Source organism: Aedes aegypti, chromosome 2 (assembly GCF_002204515.2).
Source record: "Aedes aegypti strain LVP_AGWG chromosome 2, AaegL5.0 Primary Assembly, whole genome shotgun sequence".
Lineage (NCBI taxonomy): Eukaryota > Metazoa > Arthropoda > Insecta > Diptera > Culicidae > Aedes > Aedes aegypti.
Genome location: NC_035108.1, coordinates 150,574,541 through 150,593,996, shown reverse-complemented (window position 1 = coordinate 150,593,996; position 19,456 = coordinate 150,574,541). Strand labels below are relative to the sequence as shown.

General features: G+C 39.0%; 1 protein-coding gene across 11 annotated transcripts in view; it reads left to right on the top strand.

The window, feature by feature from the left end:
• Positions 1 to 19,456, top strand: part of LOC5572977 (FH1/FH2 domain-containing protein 1) — a 467,818-nt gene that overhangs the window by 437,746 nt on the left and 10,616 nt on the right. For 7 of the 11 annotated variants that reach the window (XM_021842727.1, XM_021842725.1, XM_021842726.1 and 4 more), the window contains 6 exons: positions 1,201 to 1,904; positions 2,062 to 2,685; positions 4,750 to 5,333; positions 6,233 to 6,380; positions 18,288 to 19,104; positions 19,165 to 19,407. In XM_021842727.1, coding sequence (XP_021698419.1) covers positions 1,201 to 1,904; positions 2,062 to 2,685; positions 4,750 to 5,333; positions 6,233 to 6,380; positions 18,288 to 19,104; positions 19,165 to 19,407 — 3,120 coding nt within the window. The remainder of the gene's footprint in view (positions 1 to 1,200; positions 1,905 to 2,061; positions 2,686 to 4,749; positions 5,334 to 6,232; positions 6,381 to 18,287; positions 19,105 to 19,164; positions 19,408 to 19,456) is intronic. The other 4 variants (XM_021842728.1, XM_021842731.1, XM_021842733.1 and 1 more) reach the window with 2 other exon arrangements.

Sequence of the window (19,456 nt, the reverse complement as noted above, 5' to 3'; positions counted from 1 at the left end):
CGTGGGTGGCTTACTTCGCCGGACACTTATTTTCACTATGGAAAACCTTCGTACTTCTTCACTGAAGGATTTCATTCCAATCACACGCCGTAAAACTTCAATAAATCAGCAAATTATACGAAATTTCCTCAACCGCCGCGTACAATTGAGAATGTAAACAAAGTACAATCCGTCGTACTGAGGAAAAAAAGCTTGTGCGCATCAATGTGTGCGCGACGCTCGACGTAAAAATACGGTTCCTTTGATTGTGTTGCATTCGCTGTACTGTGAGCAAATGCCATAATTGTACGGTCAAAAGAAATTGTGTTCATATGTTTGGGCTGAATTTTGATGACGAACAATTAATTTTAAAGGAAATTAGTATATTCCATCATGCTGAAGGAATGGAGGGAGATGCCCACAGATCTATATATTCTAGTAAAACATTTTATTATAGCGTTGATATATTGTGTTTTAACCACTCAATACACACAGTGAGCCGTAAGTTGTGAGACGAATCTGGAAACTGATTGCGACGGAGTTGAAAACGATGCGACGGATTGAGGATACGGTAAGATGCATTTTCTTTGCATTATTTCCAAAAAGAGATCAAGATTTATCAAAATGTTATTGTACAATGCTAAATCCGTTTTGAGAAAGAATTTTTTGGCATCGGTTTGTATCAGCATCATTCACTGCAATACTATGAAAATTGCAGTTCTCACTGATCAATACTTAATACGATGGATACTAGCACATCACCCTATATCCTTACAGTTTCAGTATTGTCTGTCTAATAATCATAAAATCGAGGGAAATAATTTGTAGGTTACGTTCTATACCAGGGATGTTGTGAAATCTTCCAAACCAAAGATCCTTGATCTTTGATTATGGTTTTGCTAAATAGCTGCCTGCCTCATGCTATGGCCATTTTGGCACTTGCTTGTTTTTGAAGTTCGATCAAAAACCAGCAACTAAATTTGTATGCGAAGTTTGGGAGCATTTATTAGAATTTAGCATCACGGGCTGCTATGTGAAGAGTACCTGTTATTGATAGCATTGTGGCGAGTGAAATTTGTGGCAAATGAGCGTTTTTGGTGCAACAGCCGCACTGTGAATTATATCAAGCGGACCAGTCAATAATATATTATTCTATTACAAATTGTAACTAGCTCTAATCACATTTTTTGGAAAATTAAATTCTGTCTTCTCCATTTCCAGACTTCTAAAAGACTACGAAAATGCTGACACGGAATTGCTCATTTACGCAACTTCGCTCATCAACAAAACTTTGTCCGGCCTCAGCGATCAGGATAGTTTCTACGATGAAAGCGACTTCCTCGAACAGCAGGGTATGGAAGGCATTATCCAACGGTACATGTCCCGCCCTGGCACAGATCTCGATCTCCTTGATCAACTACAGCTTTACGAAACGGTGTTGCGGTTTGAAGACGGCGAAACGGATGGCATTCGAATACCGGACAACACCGTAAGGAAAACGCTTCGATATCGTTCGAACGAAACCAGTGATAGACGGAAGTCACGGAGGCATAGCACCGGTACTGCTCCGTCAATGCAGCCACCTCCAGTTCCTCCTCCACCTCCACCATCTGCACTGCTAGGATTGCCACCTAGTATTCCGCCCCCACCTCCACCACCATTACCTCCACCAGTGGCTCCAGTCGCACTGTACGGTTCCTTGAAAATACCAACTCAGCAAAATCAGGATGAAGATAGTTCCAGTTCAGCCAATTCGGGTGATCATCTTCACACTGGAGTCGGCTACCACGACAACTCTCGAGACACAACCGGGGTGACACCAGGTCTGCGAAGGAGACGTGAGCGAGCAGAACGCCAGAAGAGCTTCATGCGAGAACAGCAAGAACTTACGCAGTTCAAAACTCAGGAAGACACGAACGGTCATGGTAAGTACATAAGCAGGATCCGATCATCCATCGTTATCGCTTCGCCTAATCAGCGCAAGTGTGATCTTCATTGACATCAACCTTGTAACTAACATCCGTCCTGTTTGCAACTGCACGCTTTTTTTCTGTGTGCCATCCTCATTTTCACCCCATCTAGGTTATGTTCTAACCCAAACGGCTGCTCCTGTGCCGGTGCGACTCCGGAATGGACTTGAGCCTCGCACTGCGCGATTGAGCAGCTTTCCACAACATCAACCACCGCAGCAGCAGCAAATTCAGCACGCCACGATTAACGAGTACGAGCCTCCGTCGCGGGTGTCCAGTCTTACTCAATCTGTGATCTATAATCATAAACATAGTTCCACTAATAGTAATCTTAGCAATACCAATGATCTCGGAGTCTCGAAAGGATCCTCGATTTCCAACGGCGTAGGACACGATACGGTAGAGTACAGGAACAATAGGAACATATTGCTGAACAAGCATAACGGAGTAAGTAATGGACACTACAACGGTTCCAAGATGGATGTCAATGGTAACGTGCCGAACGGAAGGGTTCCCAGTCCCAAGGAGCTGGACGAAAACGAGAGTCCCAATATCAAGAAGAATGGAAACTACGGGGAAATCAATGGCTATGGCAATACCAATGGGTATTCCATGAATGGCTTTAAGCAACAGAATGGAAAGGACGACTATCGGAAGAGTAACGGGTATGTGAATGGCAGTGTTACGACCAATGGGAACCACGTGGAGCAAAATGGAAAGCAGGATCCTACGCAAGGTATGTTGTGTTTTTGTGATGCTTTATTCAGCAATGGCCGTTGCGTTATTCTTCTTTTTTTTTTTGTTTCAATAATCAGCTTTGTGTTCGGTTCATTTTAAAAATGCGTCAAAAGTATAAGTCATGATACTTACTTTCACATTATATTGCATATCACGTTCTGTAAGATAATTCAATTTTGAATTGACATTTTTGATAATGCATGTATTCCATTATATTTTTAAGATACAGCTATCTCCTATGTAAGATGTACTTCATCTTAATGGTACAGAATGCTGCCATGAATCGCAAGACAGTCCCATCTGCATTTTCGTCAAAATTGAGTTGAGATCAGTTTTCAACATCTCTTCCAATGCTCTTTCAACTGCACTAATGAAATAATATGATTTGTTCGGAAAAATGAGGATAACCAGCAAGTCAAATTGCCCCATAATGAAAAGTAACCGCATATCAGTCCACTACAGACTTTTGCACCGTGAAACACATAAATGTAACTTGATTTGATCAGTTTTATATTTTTCACGGAAAGATATAGTAGTGAAAAGCAAGTTGTGATAGTTTCATTAGGATTGGAACATATTACAATTATCTGGATTTTTTTGGATATTCCTATGGAAAACGAGTTTTAAAACTTCACAGCCCTTTTTCTCAATGCTTACTTTTTACAGATAGAACTGACTTGCGATTCACGGCAGAATGGTCTATAAAAATGAGAAAACTATCATGTTCTATGGTAGTTTCATATGCAAAATGAAAAGAAAACAAAAATGTTTTATTCATTATTCGTATTTTTCCTCTCGATTTAAGCACTTTTTTATCAGTTATTAAAAATATAGCGGATTGATTATATAACATCCAACGTTTCGTCCCCTTGTTGGGACCTTCTTCAGGGAAGTAATGGTAGTAATTCTTTGATTGTCCTACCCAGGTGTTTTGTGCGTGGTACATGTCCTACCTGTCCTACCCACTTCCCGCGCCACTTATGCCCTTAATACCCCTATTAGATTTCTTAGCTTTACTCAGAAAAAACGATATAAAAGATACTTTGTAGTGTAGTTATAAACTTTTGTACAGCGACAACTCCTTGTAACGACAGTCTCTTGCGATGTCGTTATAACAAGCATCTAATGTAATTTCAAACTACACAGATAAAAATATTTAAATTCCAATGTAGTGTAAACTTAGGCATAGAGTAAAAATAAACCAAAATCATCTATTTTTACGGCATTTCGTTTAGTTTTCAATCGAAGATGCTTGAATATTACAGGATCATGTACATTTAAAGTGCATTTGATTGAAAAATAAACGATTTATCGTTGACATTCCAGTTTATTTTGATGCTCCAAATATGTGCTTGAAATAAACTTGAATTTACAACATATTTTTAGCTGTGTAGCCATTGTACCTTTTCACCGCCATCTTGGTTGCTAAGAGCAACAAAACAGTCTTTATTTTGTCGAAGACATGAACCTTATTCATCGTCATAATGCCAAGATGCTTCATATTAGAACCAATTGCCAGAAATCCTATGAGCAACAGTTTTCCATATACGTGGTAGGGGAAAAGCACTAATTTTCGGGTTTCCATACAGAGTAGGCCGAAATCGTATGGATGGGTTAAAAATTAGTGCTTTTCCCTATTAATTACCATCCTGCATCGGAAGATAGCTGTCTTAGTAAATGAAAAATGAATGTTCGACAATTTAAAATAAAGTTTAAATTTTCGAACATTCGTCATTGCGTTCATCATTGGACATCTTAATTTGTAATTTGTGCTGATTAAAATACGTGTTCAAATCGAAACGTGCTGGTGTCTTCAAGGAACTTAAATCTTTGATTCACACAACTAAGTTCGCTAAAGATAACGACTTGATTTGATACAATCGCACACTTTTATTCGCGTTTCCGTACTTATAAAAACTTCTACGATAGTTCATTGATAAATGAAATGCATAATATGGACCAATATGTTCAAAATGGTCTGTTTCCAAATCGCCGATAGTCATCTCCCTAATCGTTAGTCAAACACCGTCACTAAAACCTTTCTTCCTCTGCCCCCCACCAGTTGAGTCGGACAGCGAAGAAAAGAAGCTAATAATCCAGCTGAAGAAGGATCACACGGTCAAAGACCTGACCCAGAAGCTTTCGAACCTGCCGCTGAGCCCCCAGGAGGACAAACCCCAGAACCGGATCGGCGACATGTCAGGCTTGATTTCTAAAGCCAAAGAAGGGCTGGCCAAGAGCAAAAGCAACAAGGACATCTCCCGGTCGCCGAGCGTGGACAGCGACATCAAAAAGCTGGCCGGCGAGCAGAAAAAGTCCGAAAACGAGCTCCACTGGGAGGAGATTGTGAAAAACATGACACGGAAGCTGAATCTGTGTGACCTGGACTTTACCGATCTCACGTCCGACGACGATAAGGATGTGCTTGCGCCCCGGGGCTTTGGCGGAGCGGTGCCTCCCCCACCGCCGCCAGGAGGGCTGATGCCACCGATGGGTGTAATGCCACCGCCACCGAACATGATGATGCGACCACCCCCGACCAATCTAATGCCGCCGATGTTCCCCAACGGAGGACTTTCCAACCCGGCAGCCATGACCAATGGGGACCTGAGCGGGACGAACACCATCATCAAGAACAAAAAGACTGTGAGTAGACCATCTTGTTTCTTTAGTATAATCCAATAAAAGTTCATTCCGTCATTTGTACGTTCCATGTTAAACTGATTAAATAAAATTCCGGTTTGTTATCTTAACAAATTAGTCGATTGATTATGCATTAGAAGAGAACTATCTCTCACTGAAATAACTTGGATCTTATTTGAAACAAAATGTCCAATACCACCTATTAATCATTTGACGTGGAACGAGTCTGATAAAATCATAGGGGAAAACTGTTCTATCCCAATCATTCTCCACGGTGCTTCATTTACCGTTGTTACCTAACCAAAAAATAGCCGTCAAAACTTCAAAGGCTCCCTCAAATCTAAGAGATTTGCTTCGGCGACAGCGACAAATATATCGCGATATCGTTGATGTTTCGCTGCATGCACAGTTTGATGAGCGTGTCTAAGCCGCAGCGACGAGATTTAGCAGCGATTTTCGTGTCGTCAGTCTAGATGATTGCATATAAGAGTGCGTGCAGCGACTCAACAACGAAATCCCGGTAATTTTTTGTCGATGTTGCTGAAAAAAATCGCGTTGATTAGGGAGAGCCTTAAGTCCTCTCGTGGTGTGGGTAACGCGCCATATCCAGTGAACAGGAAGTCCGGACTCTGGAGTTCGATTCTCACCGGGAGGACAATTGCAAAGTATATGTAATATTTAGTGTTACGGTAGATGTTCAAACATCCACTCGGCTGGTTAGCTGTAAGCGATAAATCATAATTAAAAAGTGTTTTCATGGCTTTTTATAAAAAATGAAGCACCGTGCACTCAATTCAATCCTACAACAGCAGCAGTTAGAGGAAATCGAAATCAGAAAGCAATTTAACTTTTGGCTTACCTCTTTCTCTTTCTCTTTCCCCGGTCATCCCCTCCACCGGTAGGTAAAACTTTTCTGGAAGGAAGTTCGCGAGGATATGATTCCGGCAACGATACAGCGCACCATTTGGGACGAGCTGCCGGAGGCCACCGTGGACACCCAGAAGTTGGAGCATTTGTTCGAATCCAGAGCCAAAGATCTGATGACAAAGGTAAAATTTGCGCTCGGGTGAATTGGTTTCCGGATTTGGGGGCCTGGTTTCTTGGGGTGGAGGGTATTGCGTAGATTGGGGGTAAAACCGTTCTATTCATTCTATTTTGCAGATAGATTTAACACGCGTTCTAGTTGCACATCATTTTTCATTATAGATCTGTTGGGCTTTCACTTGAAACATTTAAACTAATTGTAATGCTAATTTTTCTCAGTAGCCCTATGGGAGATGGTTTCAGCGTATTTCATACCATTACAGATTTCGAAACTGCTAGTTACGTCAGCTGGATTAAAATCATCACTAATCACTATTCAATCGTCAACTGTGAATGTCTGTCTTGTGCTGACTTCTTTTCTGTTTTTGCTCTTTTCTTCCGTATACACTTGCACATTACTACAACACGCATTATTCACAACAAATGTATCAAAATTCAAAACTTGGTGATCATGGCTATGGTTCGGAATTACCTAAACATTTGGCACAATTTTCGATCATCATTCCCTCATACTATTTAACCAATCACTAGGAGGTGAGTTCTCTGAAGGAAACGGTTCGGTTTGGTAGTACAGAAGAAAGTGTGTTCATGTGTGTGTTTCATGTTTGATATTCGTTATTTGTTTTTTTTTTTTGTTTAGTTTTAGAGATTTGAACGATTCGCCTTTTTGTAGCCGATAAATTATCATAAACGAACCTACAGTCAGTGACATAAGTTAGTAATCAAATGCTGTTTTTCCATACAAAATGCCCAAGTTTGGGGTGCTGTATCTCAGCTTCTGGTAGTCCGAATCGGCTGAAATTTGGATGACGAACTACAAATAACTTGAAATTTTGCCTGTTAGGGAATTATTACATTGCAGTCATTTTACAAAGAGTTTCAGAGGGTTGTTCAAAGACAAAAGTAAGTAACCGAGAGACTTTTTTATTTAATTCGAAAACGGTTAGTTGTGGGTTGTTGGTTTGTTCCACAAAGTTGTTCAATTTCAGAAGTCATACAAATTTGCAGAACACACCAATTTTTTCACGACTTACCGATTTCGAAATCTATTAAAAAGTCTCTCGGTTACTTACTTTTGTCTTTGAACAACCCTCTGAAACTCTTTGTAAAATGACTACAATGTAATAATTCCCTAACATGAAAAATTACAAGTTATTTGTAGTTCGTCATCCAAATTTCAGCCGATTCGGACTACCAGAAGCTGAGATACAGCACCACAAACTTGGGCATTTTGTATGGAAAAACAGCATTTGGTTACTAACTTATGTCACTGACTGTATATACATATATTATTTCTGAATGTTCGTTAGGGTGATAAGGGCAGGGAGAGAACTATATCAAGAGTTCATACAATCACGTTCATGCTTGTTGCTGTTATATTTTTTCTAACAATATTGTTGTGAATCATGTCATATACTAACCAAAACAACCTAATAAACCAGGGCACTTGTCACCTTCAGGTTTAGCTTTTAAAATGTAGAGGATAAGAAGATTTTTTAAATCACCATATTTTTTTGTTCTTTGATATTTTGCATCATTTTTTCACAAATTCTTGAAAACTCTTCTATTTGATCATAGGTCATATTCTGTTAATAGTGGTCCTTGCAAACTTCGTCTTACCATCAAAATAATAAATTAGTATTCCCGTTTTTCAACCATTCTGGAGACTTTCTTAAAATTGAGTAGTGTTTGATCATTCGAACGGTTATCAACAACAACGGTTGTCGAACTAACATTCCTTCCCTTCCGACGACCGTAAGAACGTGGCCGGTGCCGTTGTTGACTTTCAAAATTTGAGCTCTCGATTTGTACACATTGAAAATGGAAAGCTGATTCCAAGCCTCATTCATTAAATCTCTGTATCACTTCGGTTTTGCTGGTCAATCTACGAATTGTACGGACATCTATGCTCATGCTCGTGCTCAAAATAATCAGCTTTAGCGGACTGAATGTGATTTATTACATGTTGTACTAAACATTTGCAACATTTAAGATTTCCCATAACTTTGGTCATTTTTTATGGATTTCATTTTTTTCGAAATTTTCGCAAAACATCAGTTATGACTTGAATTTTAACATATATTTTTGAATATTTTTTTCAATCACAAGCTTGAAAGTAATAAAAATTTTACTAAAGGTAAATTTTTGGCGAACAAAATTAAAACTATTTATTTGAAAATTTCAAAGTATTTCACAAAAACAGTTTTCAGCAGTCTTCCCATGAACAAAACCGATGTTCAACTTTGGTTTAAACCTTGCAACTTGTATTGAACCGCGAACGCGCTTCGTCTCTGAACTAGTGTACCATGCCAAACCCGGTAATGTGTACTTCGACTCAAACTTCGGTTCGAACTTATGTCGAATTCGTTTTTGAGCCTAGGTTGGAACTGTCGAAACCCGTTCTGAATCACAGTTTCAACCACAACCCGATTCATGTTCGACCAAACTACAATTCGTTTGACGTTGGTTTGTTTATGTGTTGATCACTGACCCAGTTCCTAAAAACGAAAACCACATTAGGTTCAAATAATGGTAAAAAGCAGACAGTCAGAGAAAATCCATGCGGATAAATTTCTACGATCATATATGGAACTGTTAAGCCCAAATCGTAAGACTCTTGAAGCTTGAATAAATGTTTTATTAAGACAGATCAACTACGATCAACATTTAGGCAACATTTAGCGGTAACTTTATAAAAAAAAAAAAAAAAAAACAAAAATTTTACTATATCATACAACAAGTCACGATAAGTAGAAATTGATAAACGTGGATTTTAATTGTTTTTTGTCTGTCCGTTTTGTACCATCGTTCACCCTCGGATGCAACCGAAGATTTGCACCAACATTTGAACCGCGGTTACAATCGACGTACAAATGGTCTGGGGTTCAAACCGGTGTGCTAACCGATATTCACTTTTTTTACACATGTTTGGGTTTAGTTTCAGGTTCGAGAGTTTCGGTTTGAACATGAGAAGAGAGTACAAGGAGAGTACGAAACCGCCTGAACCAACGTGTTCGGTGTTCGTTTTTGAAGACTGGGTTCCAAAAGCTTGTCCATCTCGTCAAATTCTATAACTTTGCTGAAGACACTATGAAACTACTCCTCTAAATTGTTTAGTTATATCTATTACAAATATTCGTCGAAATCTACAATTATGCTGAAGAAGCCGTGAATGTAGAAAAAAATTGTAGAAATATTAATTTTAATCAAATCGTTATCACAGATGCTTTATTATTTTAAGGGTATGAAGTAAGCAGAAACCACAGTTCTATAATACACAGGGAACGTATCCTAAGAAAATTTAGAGAAGCTCTCACTTATCGCTCTCTGTAACAATCATGATAGCAGTAGACGAGAAACAGACTCTCATGATCCGCTACACATCATGAGAGTCTGTTTCACGTCTACTGCTACAACTTTGATAGTATCGGAGAATTAAAAGGCATGATAAAACCCATCTAAACAAGCTTTGGGGGACACTATTGCTATCAGATGTTCGGGGATTGTAAAGTAAAACACTTATCCCAATGGTTTGTCAAGCTTGTTGCTGTTTTTCAAGCTTGTTACAACTTGCGAAACATTGCCGATCATGGACCGATACAGATGCTGAATTGAGAACGAAGTTTGCAATGCCTGATCATACATGGTAATAACAATTATAACCATTACAACAGAATAAAAGTGTAGTTTTTCATTACGGGCAATTTGATGTTTATACTAATACTTGTTTTTAATTATGAATCGTGGTTTACGGCTAACCAGCCGTGTGGAAGTTTAAAAACTACCGAAAAGCTAAACATTACATAAAATTTGCAATTGGATTAGATGGACAAATTGATGTGAAGATTTGCAAAAAATTTACACGTCTTCTCAGTGAGAATCGAACTCACGACTCCCTGATCTCTAGTTAGGGCGCGTTACCCCTACGCCATAAGAGGACTCATGAACGCAATCCAATCTAATCCAATTGCAAATTATATGTATTGTTTAGCTTTTCGGTAGTTATTTATACTATGTTATTGCAGCCAGCTTAGACTGGTAAATCAGTTTACAGATGCATATCACAAGAGTGATAACGATATTCAAGTAACCAGTAAGTACAATAATGTGGCATTGTATCAGCAATATATGCGCATATAAGGCAGCCATTTGATGCATGACAGCTTTATATACGCATATAATACCAGAAAAGACAAGGTATCTAAAAGGAAGCTAGTTCAATTTGTCAGAATTCTGCATCCGTCGTATTGAAATACCAGATGCCATCTGGCGTGTTTGTTTTGGTTAGAGCATGCTAGAAAAAGCTAAGTCAAGTTCAAAATCTCTTGTCACATCATTTCAAGCACAAAATGAAACACAAATGCCAATCGGTAATGCGGGAGAACATTTTCACTTCACCGGCAGGGTTTCTTTTTTCTGTGGTAACAATCTCATAGAAACGATTCATGCAGAAATACTCGCCAGCTGTCACTTCCACCTTCCCTGCAGCTGACCTCACCTCACAACCAATGATTGCTAATAAGATTGATGAACCTCCCTTTGAGGAACCTTGGTTATAACCATGCTTCTCTGCACCAGTGATGCCAATGTTAGACCATGTGAGAAATGTCCATTGTTTTCGCCAGATTTTTTTGGTGAAATTTTTGTGATTTCTTGTACGCAGTCAGAGAGCATCTGCGTACGCGGCCAAGCAGCTGATACACGAGGTAAATGTATGAATACATGTAAATATCTAGAATAACATGATAAAATAAAATTGAATGATTCCGAGTACTTTTCTGCACTAATTTTTTTTTTCAATTTTAACGTTTTTTCGTTTTTATTACGATGATGTTTTGTTCTCCTTACCAATACATGCAAACATGAAGCACGTGGTTTATCTGTCAAAACACTGGATAGCATTAAACTATGTCTTTTATTCGAATAAAGACATAGCATAGTGCCTTTTTGGAGGTGAAAATGAATTGAAGTCAACCTCAAAACTTCAAGAGCACAAATCTGGAGAACCAGATTACCATTCGCGCTGAAAATTTGATCGATTGATCGCCACCAGCGAGTGACCAACCGATCAAGTTTTTAGCTTAAACGGATGTCTGGTTCTCCAAATTTGGCTACCTATCCTCTGCGTCATAATGGCTGTTGGTGCTAAGACAGGTTTATGGACAAAAGGTCGAAAGACAAAAAGTCGAAATGACAAAAGGTCGAAAATGATTTCATTGGTGGGAATTTTTACCTTCTTTGAAAATAGATATTTGTTCCTTTTTGTTTTCCTTCGATCTTTTATCTTTTCGACCTTTTGTCATAGATTCGCTCAGAAGCATTAATGATGCAGTAATAGGGTTCCTATACTGTGGAAGTGCTGTTATTACATCGAATCTTCCGGATAATCGAATCACTAATAAAAAAATTAAAATCTTTGATAAAAGAACTTAAATATTTCCATTTTGCGTTGTTTTATTCATATGATGCGGTGGCGTAGCTAGAAATTATTTCTAGGAACAGTAGGGGTACACAAAAAATCACTTTTTCAAACCAACCTTTTCTTAAATACGTTCATAACTGGAAAACCATTCATATTGTATATTGCAATACCAAATTATTTCGAATTTATGCATAAAAAATGAACATAAAAAAAAATTCCGGATAATCGAATCCCGGATGATCGAGTCACCGGATAATCGAGTCTCCGGATAATCGAGTCCGACCTGTGTAGTGCTGATTTAGGGCTTATTATTAATGCTTATAATTGGGTGTTCTGTGTTTTCTGTACAAGTCTTTTTTTTCAGTCTTCGATAATATGTGTATGTTTTAGCTAGAAATGCTTAACCTTCCAGTCGTCGCGCGGTTCGTCACCGTCAGAACCACCACGCTGCTGTTGTGAGCGAAAAGCGAGTTGAAATTTCGCGTGACATTTTTTCGTCATTAAATTCCATAAGGGATCCTTATCCCATTGAAATTAAATGATCAACGCAGCTCAGTTAGCCCTATAATTTTACTGCGAAGAAAATTTACAACCTTTCGTACACAATGTTTTTTGAAAAAAATGGAAGAACTTCTTTGAAATAAAAAATTCAACAAGCTAAACAGTTTTTTTTAAGTTCTATTACTCTAAATTTATCCGCTGATTTTTTAAGGTTTGCTGTTTGTATCAAAATAAGAAATTTGCACACGTCTATAATTTATTAATCAAAAGCTGTGAGTAAACCTTAGAGCTACTTCTAAGCTGGGATGAACATTTCAGATCAATCGAACTATCAGAAGCTGAGCTGTGAGTAAACTTAGAGCTACTTCTAAGCTGGGATGAACATTTCAGATCAATCGAACTATCAGAAGCTGAGAAGCGGGCCCTGTCTCAGTGAGGACGTAATTCTAAGAAGAAGAAGACTATAATTACTTCACAAATTTGGGTGAGAAATAGGCAAGAATAACATTTTAGGACTCCTTCAAATTTTAACTATAGGTCCTTTAGTAATTACATTGGCAGCTTTTACCAAAACAGACAACTTGACAAAATTCCTATAAATAAATTAAACAGAAGAACCATTTTTAAGAATGTTTTTTCTAGGGATGCTTTCAAGAATTCCTCCAGAGGTTTATTCTGAAATTCCTCAGGAATCACTTGAATAATGTTTTCAGGGGTTTTCAAGGTATTTATTCAGAGGTTCCTCCAGGAGTTTTTCCATAAATTCCTCCAAATCTCTACAATATTGATATGTCAGAGATTCCTCAAAAAAATATCCCAGTAATTTCTCCAAGAATTTCGGTAGGAAGAACTTTCGATAAAAATTGTATTTTTAGACCGATTCCGTTAGAACTCCATTACTCCAGGAACGTCTCCAGAAACACCTCCAGGGATTCCTTCAACGATTTCTCAAGAAGTTCTTTCAGAGACCTCTCCGGAGATTCCTCCCAAATACTTTCTGGGTGTTTTTCAGAGAAAAATTTGGCATTTGGCAACCGATTATTCCAAAGGCTTTCTCTAGGGATTCCTCCAGCATAGTCTCTATAGCGAAAGAAACTTAAAGATATTTCTCAAAACATGTCTCTTCTTCTTCTTCTTCTTTCTGGCGTTACGTCCCAACTGGGACAAAGCCTGCTTCTCAGATTAGTGTTCTTATGAGCACTTCCACAGTTATTAACTGAGAGCTTTCTTTGCCGATTGACCATTTTTGCATGTGTATATCGTGTGGCAGGTACGAAGATACTGTATGCCCTGGGAATCGAGAAAATTTCCTTTACGAAAAGATCCTCGACCAGCGGGATTCGAACCCACGACCCTCAGCATGGTCATGCTGAATAGCTGCGCGTTTACCGCTACGGCTATCTGGGCCCCAAAAAACATGCCTCTACAGAAGCCTTTAAGGATTCCATCTATAATTTACGCAGGTAATCGTTCAAAGATTTTTTCAGAACTTTTTCAAAGACTCCTCTAGGGATTCCTCTAAGAAAATCTCTGCAAGGATTCTTCCTGGGATCTCTCCAGGGATTACTCAGAAAATCTCTCTAAATTGATTCCTCCAAAAATAATTCCAGGATTTTTTACAGAAATTCCTAAAGAGATTTCCAAATAATCCGATTTTTCTTCCAGTTCTTCTTTCAAATATTTATCCAAAGATTCTCCCGAAACTCCTGAAACAGAGATTTTACCAAATTTTTTCTAGAGGTTTCTCTAGGAGAGGGTTGCCTCAGGAATCCATCAAGGTGTTTCTTATGAATTTACCCAGATTGTTCTTTATTAATCCTGTTATCTCTCCAAAACATTCTTCAGAAAAGTAGTGACTGAAAAAAAAAATCTTAGAGGAATCTCTGAATGAATTCTTGCGGTTGTTTCTGTTGTCCGGAGGAATTCTTGGAACAATCCTCGCAAAAAAAGGGATATATAAAACAATTCTCATGAAAATTTTGTGGAACCCTGGAGGATTACCTCGAAAATCCTTGGAGTAGTTCCGTTAGCGAATTCACTGAGGGTATCTCTGGGAGAACTCATGGAGGGAGCTCTTGATGAATTTTTAAGTAATTACTGGTATTATTCTTGGAGAAATCCCTGCAGGAATGTCTGGTAGAATTCCTGCAGGAATTGCTGATAGAATCACCAGAATCCAGCTGGAGTAATCGTTCGAGCAGTTCATGAGAAATCTGAAAAATCCCTGGAAGAATTTTTGGAGGAATCCTTGTACCAGCTGCTGGAGGAATTTTTGGAGTAGTTTTGCTAGAAATCTCATTTCAAATATTGTCGGAGTAATCTCTGGAGGCATTCGTTCAGGAACTGCTCTTCTCTAGAGATTTCCCAGGAGCAATCTTTGGATTAATCCTGGGTGAAATTTTTAGAGGGACTCCTGGTAGAATTCCTATAAGAATTGTTAAAGGTTCTCCTGAAGCCCTATCTGAGCCGGTCTGAATGAATCTGCGTTGTTGCGATTAAAAGTTCTTCCTGAAGGAAACTCTGACATAATCCCTAGTGGAATCCTTGGAAAAGTCGCTGTATGGATAACTGTAGAGATTACACTGCGGAACACGTTTTTGTCTCAAGCACCGAAATATCGTTATTCACTCAATTAAGGGCTACTGAATCCATTACCGTTTTCAAAAATATTATAGCACGTCTAGTTTTTTAAATATTGGCTGTCCATTTTATCCAACTTGCATGCAAGTTTGCCAGCTTGTTAGGCAATTTATTTGCTTGATTTGCCACAGAATTCACTGTACAACAATACTTATCGGAAAAGTTTATAATACTTCCAATGCGGAAAATTTATTTTTTGATGGTTAACAAAAGTATTGTATTTTCCCATATAAGAGAAACGAAGAATTTTGTATGGAGACAGCAAACATGTCAAAAAAATCGGTTTAATCTAAATTTCATCCAAATTTAATCCAAAATAAAAGTTTCAGTGCAAAATAGCATGCTTGTGGATTAGATCACAAAAAAAAAGTTTGATAAATCATACTTTAAATTTTATGTAAACATCAATTAAATCAGTGTTTTATACAACTTTGGCGACCTGTAGCTAAAAATTGACCAATCTGAGGGTCGTGGGTTCGAATCCCACCGGTCAAGGATCTTTTCGGGTTGGAAATTTTCTCGACTTCCCAGGGCATAGAGTATCTTCGTACCTGCCACACGATATACACATGCAAAAATGGTCAATTGGCATAGAAAGCTCTCAGTTAATAACTGTGGAAGTGCTCATTAGAACACTAAGCTGAGAAGCAGGCTCTGTCCCAGTGGTAATGCCAGAAAGAAGAAGAAGAAGCTAAAAATTGTGACGTGCTGAAACATTTCTGAAAATGACATCAGATTCAGCAACCCCAAATCTACTCGAGACACATAATTTTTTTTCTTGAGACACGCAAAAATGTCATTTTTGTTACGCTGTATTATCTTGGAGAAATTTCTGATAGAATCCCTAGAGAAACCTTCTAAACAAATCCTGGAGTAATCTCTAGAAGAGACTCTGGGGAAATTCTCTTTCGACACCAATGTTTTTATTTATCAGTTTGACCAAGGCGAATAAATAATTTGGTTTCATTTCGTACTACACATCTTTCAACGCAAATTCGACGAACCAACATGGCGGAATGCACGAATATGATTCTACAAAATGTTTACTAGTAGTTCGAGCACATAATACACAATTCATGTGAACATTCGTACAACTTTCACAAAGGTTCGTGCATTGCACGCTATGTGCAACCACAGCTTTAGAGATGTATCCTTCAGTTATGTTCAAAGTTTACCAAAACGTCTTGAAACATACTTAAAGGAGGCTTAGAATTAAATTTCTTCACGAATTTTCGCCAATTTTTTAAGGAAGTTTGCCTACAGATAAAATAACATTTTTGAGGAAACATTGTTTATTTGTATTTTTTCAAATATTTTTAGATTGCAGTCGACTGTATCTTGAATCATTTTTAATAACTGGTAGAATTAAAACTATATTTTCGAATACAACTTTTAGTAGGGTAGAAGTACCGGTTTTGGCCGCACGCCAGTTGTAGCCATAGGCACACCGTATAGCCAATCAACGTGAAACCTTTTGTGTTCAGTAGATCACATTCACATGATTGAGCTACATTCATTTACTCTTCGAAATTGATTCAAAATATAAGAAAAACAATTTATTTTCCTTATAATTTTAACTCCAGGGCATTTCTAATTTGGCCACTCTCATGGGAGATCAATGCGATTGACCAATTTAGGAACCGAAGATAAATCTTTGGCCGAAACTGGTTCCGTTGGCCTATATTTATCAACGGGATTTTCAGTGCGAAAAAATAGTTATAGCTCGGTTTTGATATTTTACACACATAAAATGGATTGAAAGCTTGCATTTGACATATTTGTAGTATAAATTGATTTATATTGGCATTTTCTCTTAGGCTGGCCAAAACCGGTGCTTTTACCCTAGTCAACATTCTCACGGTTACGCACTTAAGTATCGAAATGGTAGGAGAAAACTCTAGTAAACTTTATAGGGTGCGGAGCTACTTGGGCACCTCCATGGTTGACTTTGGCATGGGGGGTTTCACTCTGCCGAATGATCTGAAACTTTGCAATAAGAAGCATTTTAATACGCGCACTTTGAGGCCAAATAAGAAGTTAGTAGCTTTCTAAAAACCCCACTGCCGAAGTGAATCAAAATTGCCAAGAATAGGATCCGGCTCCCTATGTGAGCCTCGAAAATCTGTTTTAATGTTTTAGAAAACGGCTTTGAAAACTCCATTAGTCGAGCTGTTGTATTTTGTACAACACAATTGGTACCTCGTTTCTCGTACACAGTATCAGCGAGGTGTGGTCAATCACGCTATCATCCAGAGAGCTAACAACTTGTTACGATTAAATCTAAAGTATGTTTCTAAAATTTTCGATAACTCCTCATAGAATGAGGGTACCACTGAAATGTTGAATTCATTATCAGTTGCAAAGCTTCCCTGCGCCACAAAAATGCTTCTCACGTATTTTGTCTTATCATTCTTCCATATGTGCAAACTACATAAAATGTACCATATTCAACATATGGAACCTCAACATCAAAAGTTTTCCTGATTGTTCGCTTCCATCTGTGCGCCATAATCCCGGTCGCCGCATCCTTTTTGTTTGATCCCAACCCCGGCAGGAGGAGAACTAAGATTTTATTCATCATCATTCGATGAGGAAAACTCAATAAACGATGATAATGTAATTCATCGTACGCCACCACCACGGTCGGGTGAGCTTTATACATTTATTCGCAGCTGGTACCGACGAGTGTGTGAGAGAACTTCTTCCAAGGATTTTGAATGTTGGCTCTGATAAAAACGTAAGCTTTTCATGTATGGAGGAAAATTTTACAACACGTTCAACGAATAGATGTGGGATACATCGTGATAACACTAGCTATGTGTCTCTGGTAGTACGTGTCAAAAGAAAGGGTTTTATACCGAAAGGCGAGGGTTTCTCGGATAGCATATCCAAACTGGCGCAAAACAAAGTTTCCTTCACGAACGAAATTTATAATCAACTTTGACAGGGGTGATGTGCTGTATGCTACTTTGAAAAGGATGCCGTCAAAAGTTTTCCAATGACAGCGAATGGCAATCGTTAAATAGGAATATGAATGCTTATCCTTTGAAGAATTGTTTGCTCATGTGAGCTGCCATAAACGTCCATCACATCATGCATGGCTTTTATCATCGCTCAATAGTTTGTAGAGTCGTCCTTGCATCCTCTATTCATTGCTACTCATTCATTTCGTTCTTGATTTGCTTGCCTTTATCTTTACATTTTATTGCATTTTTCTTGTTTCGTAGTCTATAGTCATGACAATAACAAAACAGATTAAAACCTGCGCAAAACCACACAAGTGGAATGTGGACCTTGAGATTTATGAAGTTTATCAACATACAGAGACTAATCCCAAAAAATCTTTTTCCAGAAACAACAAGAACTCAACAAAAACAAAGAAATCATTGTGTTGGATCACAAGCGATCCAATGCTATCAACATTGCAATGACCAAGTTGCCTCCGCCACGGGCCATCAAGGCAGCGATACTGAAAATGGACTCCACAGTCGTGACTCGCGAGGGCATTGAGAAGCTCCTGAACATGCTTCCGAGCGATGAAGAGCGGTGTAAGATCCAGGAAGCTCAGATGCTTAACCCCGAGCTCCCACTGGGAACCGCTGAGCAGTTCCTGTTAACTCTGTCTTCCATCTCGGAACTTGGCGCTCGTCTCAAGCTGTGGGCCTTCAAGCTAGACTTTGAGAACATCGAGAAAGAAATCGCCGAACCACTGATGGATCTTAAGCAGGGCGTTGAACTGCTCAAAGCGAACCTCACGTTTAAATGCATCCTATCTACGCTGCTGAAAATCGGTATCTTCCTGAACGGAGCTCCGGTAAAGGGATTCCAAATCGATTACCTGGCAAAGGTACCTGAAGTGAAGGATACGGTTCATAAGCACTCCCTTCTGCACCATTTGTGTCACATGGTAATGGAAACGCAATCAAACACGACCGATCTGTACTCGGAAATCGGTCCAATCACCCGCGCTTCGAAGGCCGACTTTGGCGAGCTGGCTCACAATATCACCTACCTGGAAACGGAATGCAAAGCGTCGTGGGATCGGTTAAAGCTGATCAGCAAACACGATACGGCACCTCATCTGAAGCAGAAGCTGATCGATTTCCTGGCGGATTGTGCCGAACGGATCATCATCCTCAGTATAGTGCACAGGAGGGTTCTTAATAGGTAGGTATCTGTTAAGTTCTGTAATGATTGAGAGCTGAAATTTTTCGTTTTGCTTTCCAGGTATCGAAAGTTCCTGCAGTGGCTGGGAGTTCCTCAGCATCGGATAGCCGAATCTCGACCGAACGAGTTCTGCCGGATCGTGTCGGAGTTTGCGCTGGAGTACCGCACCACCCGGGAACGCGTCCAGCAGCAGATCGAAAAGAAGGCGAATCACCGAGAGAGAAACAAGACTAGAGGCAAGCTGATTGTTGACGTAGGCAAATTTAAGGGAACTCAAGAGGACCGCGCTGATGTAGAGCTAAGGTAAGTCAACAACGAAGAAACGTTTATCAATTTCTCACCCACCTCCTTC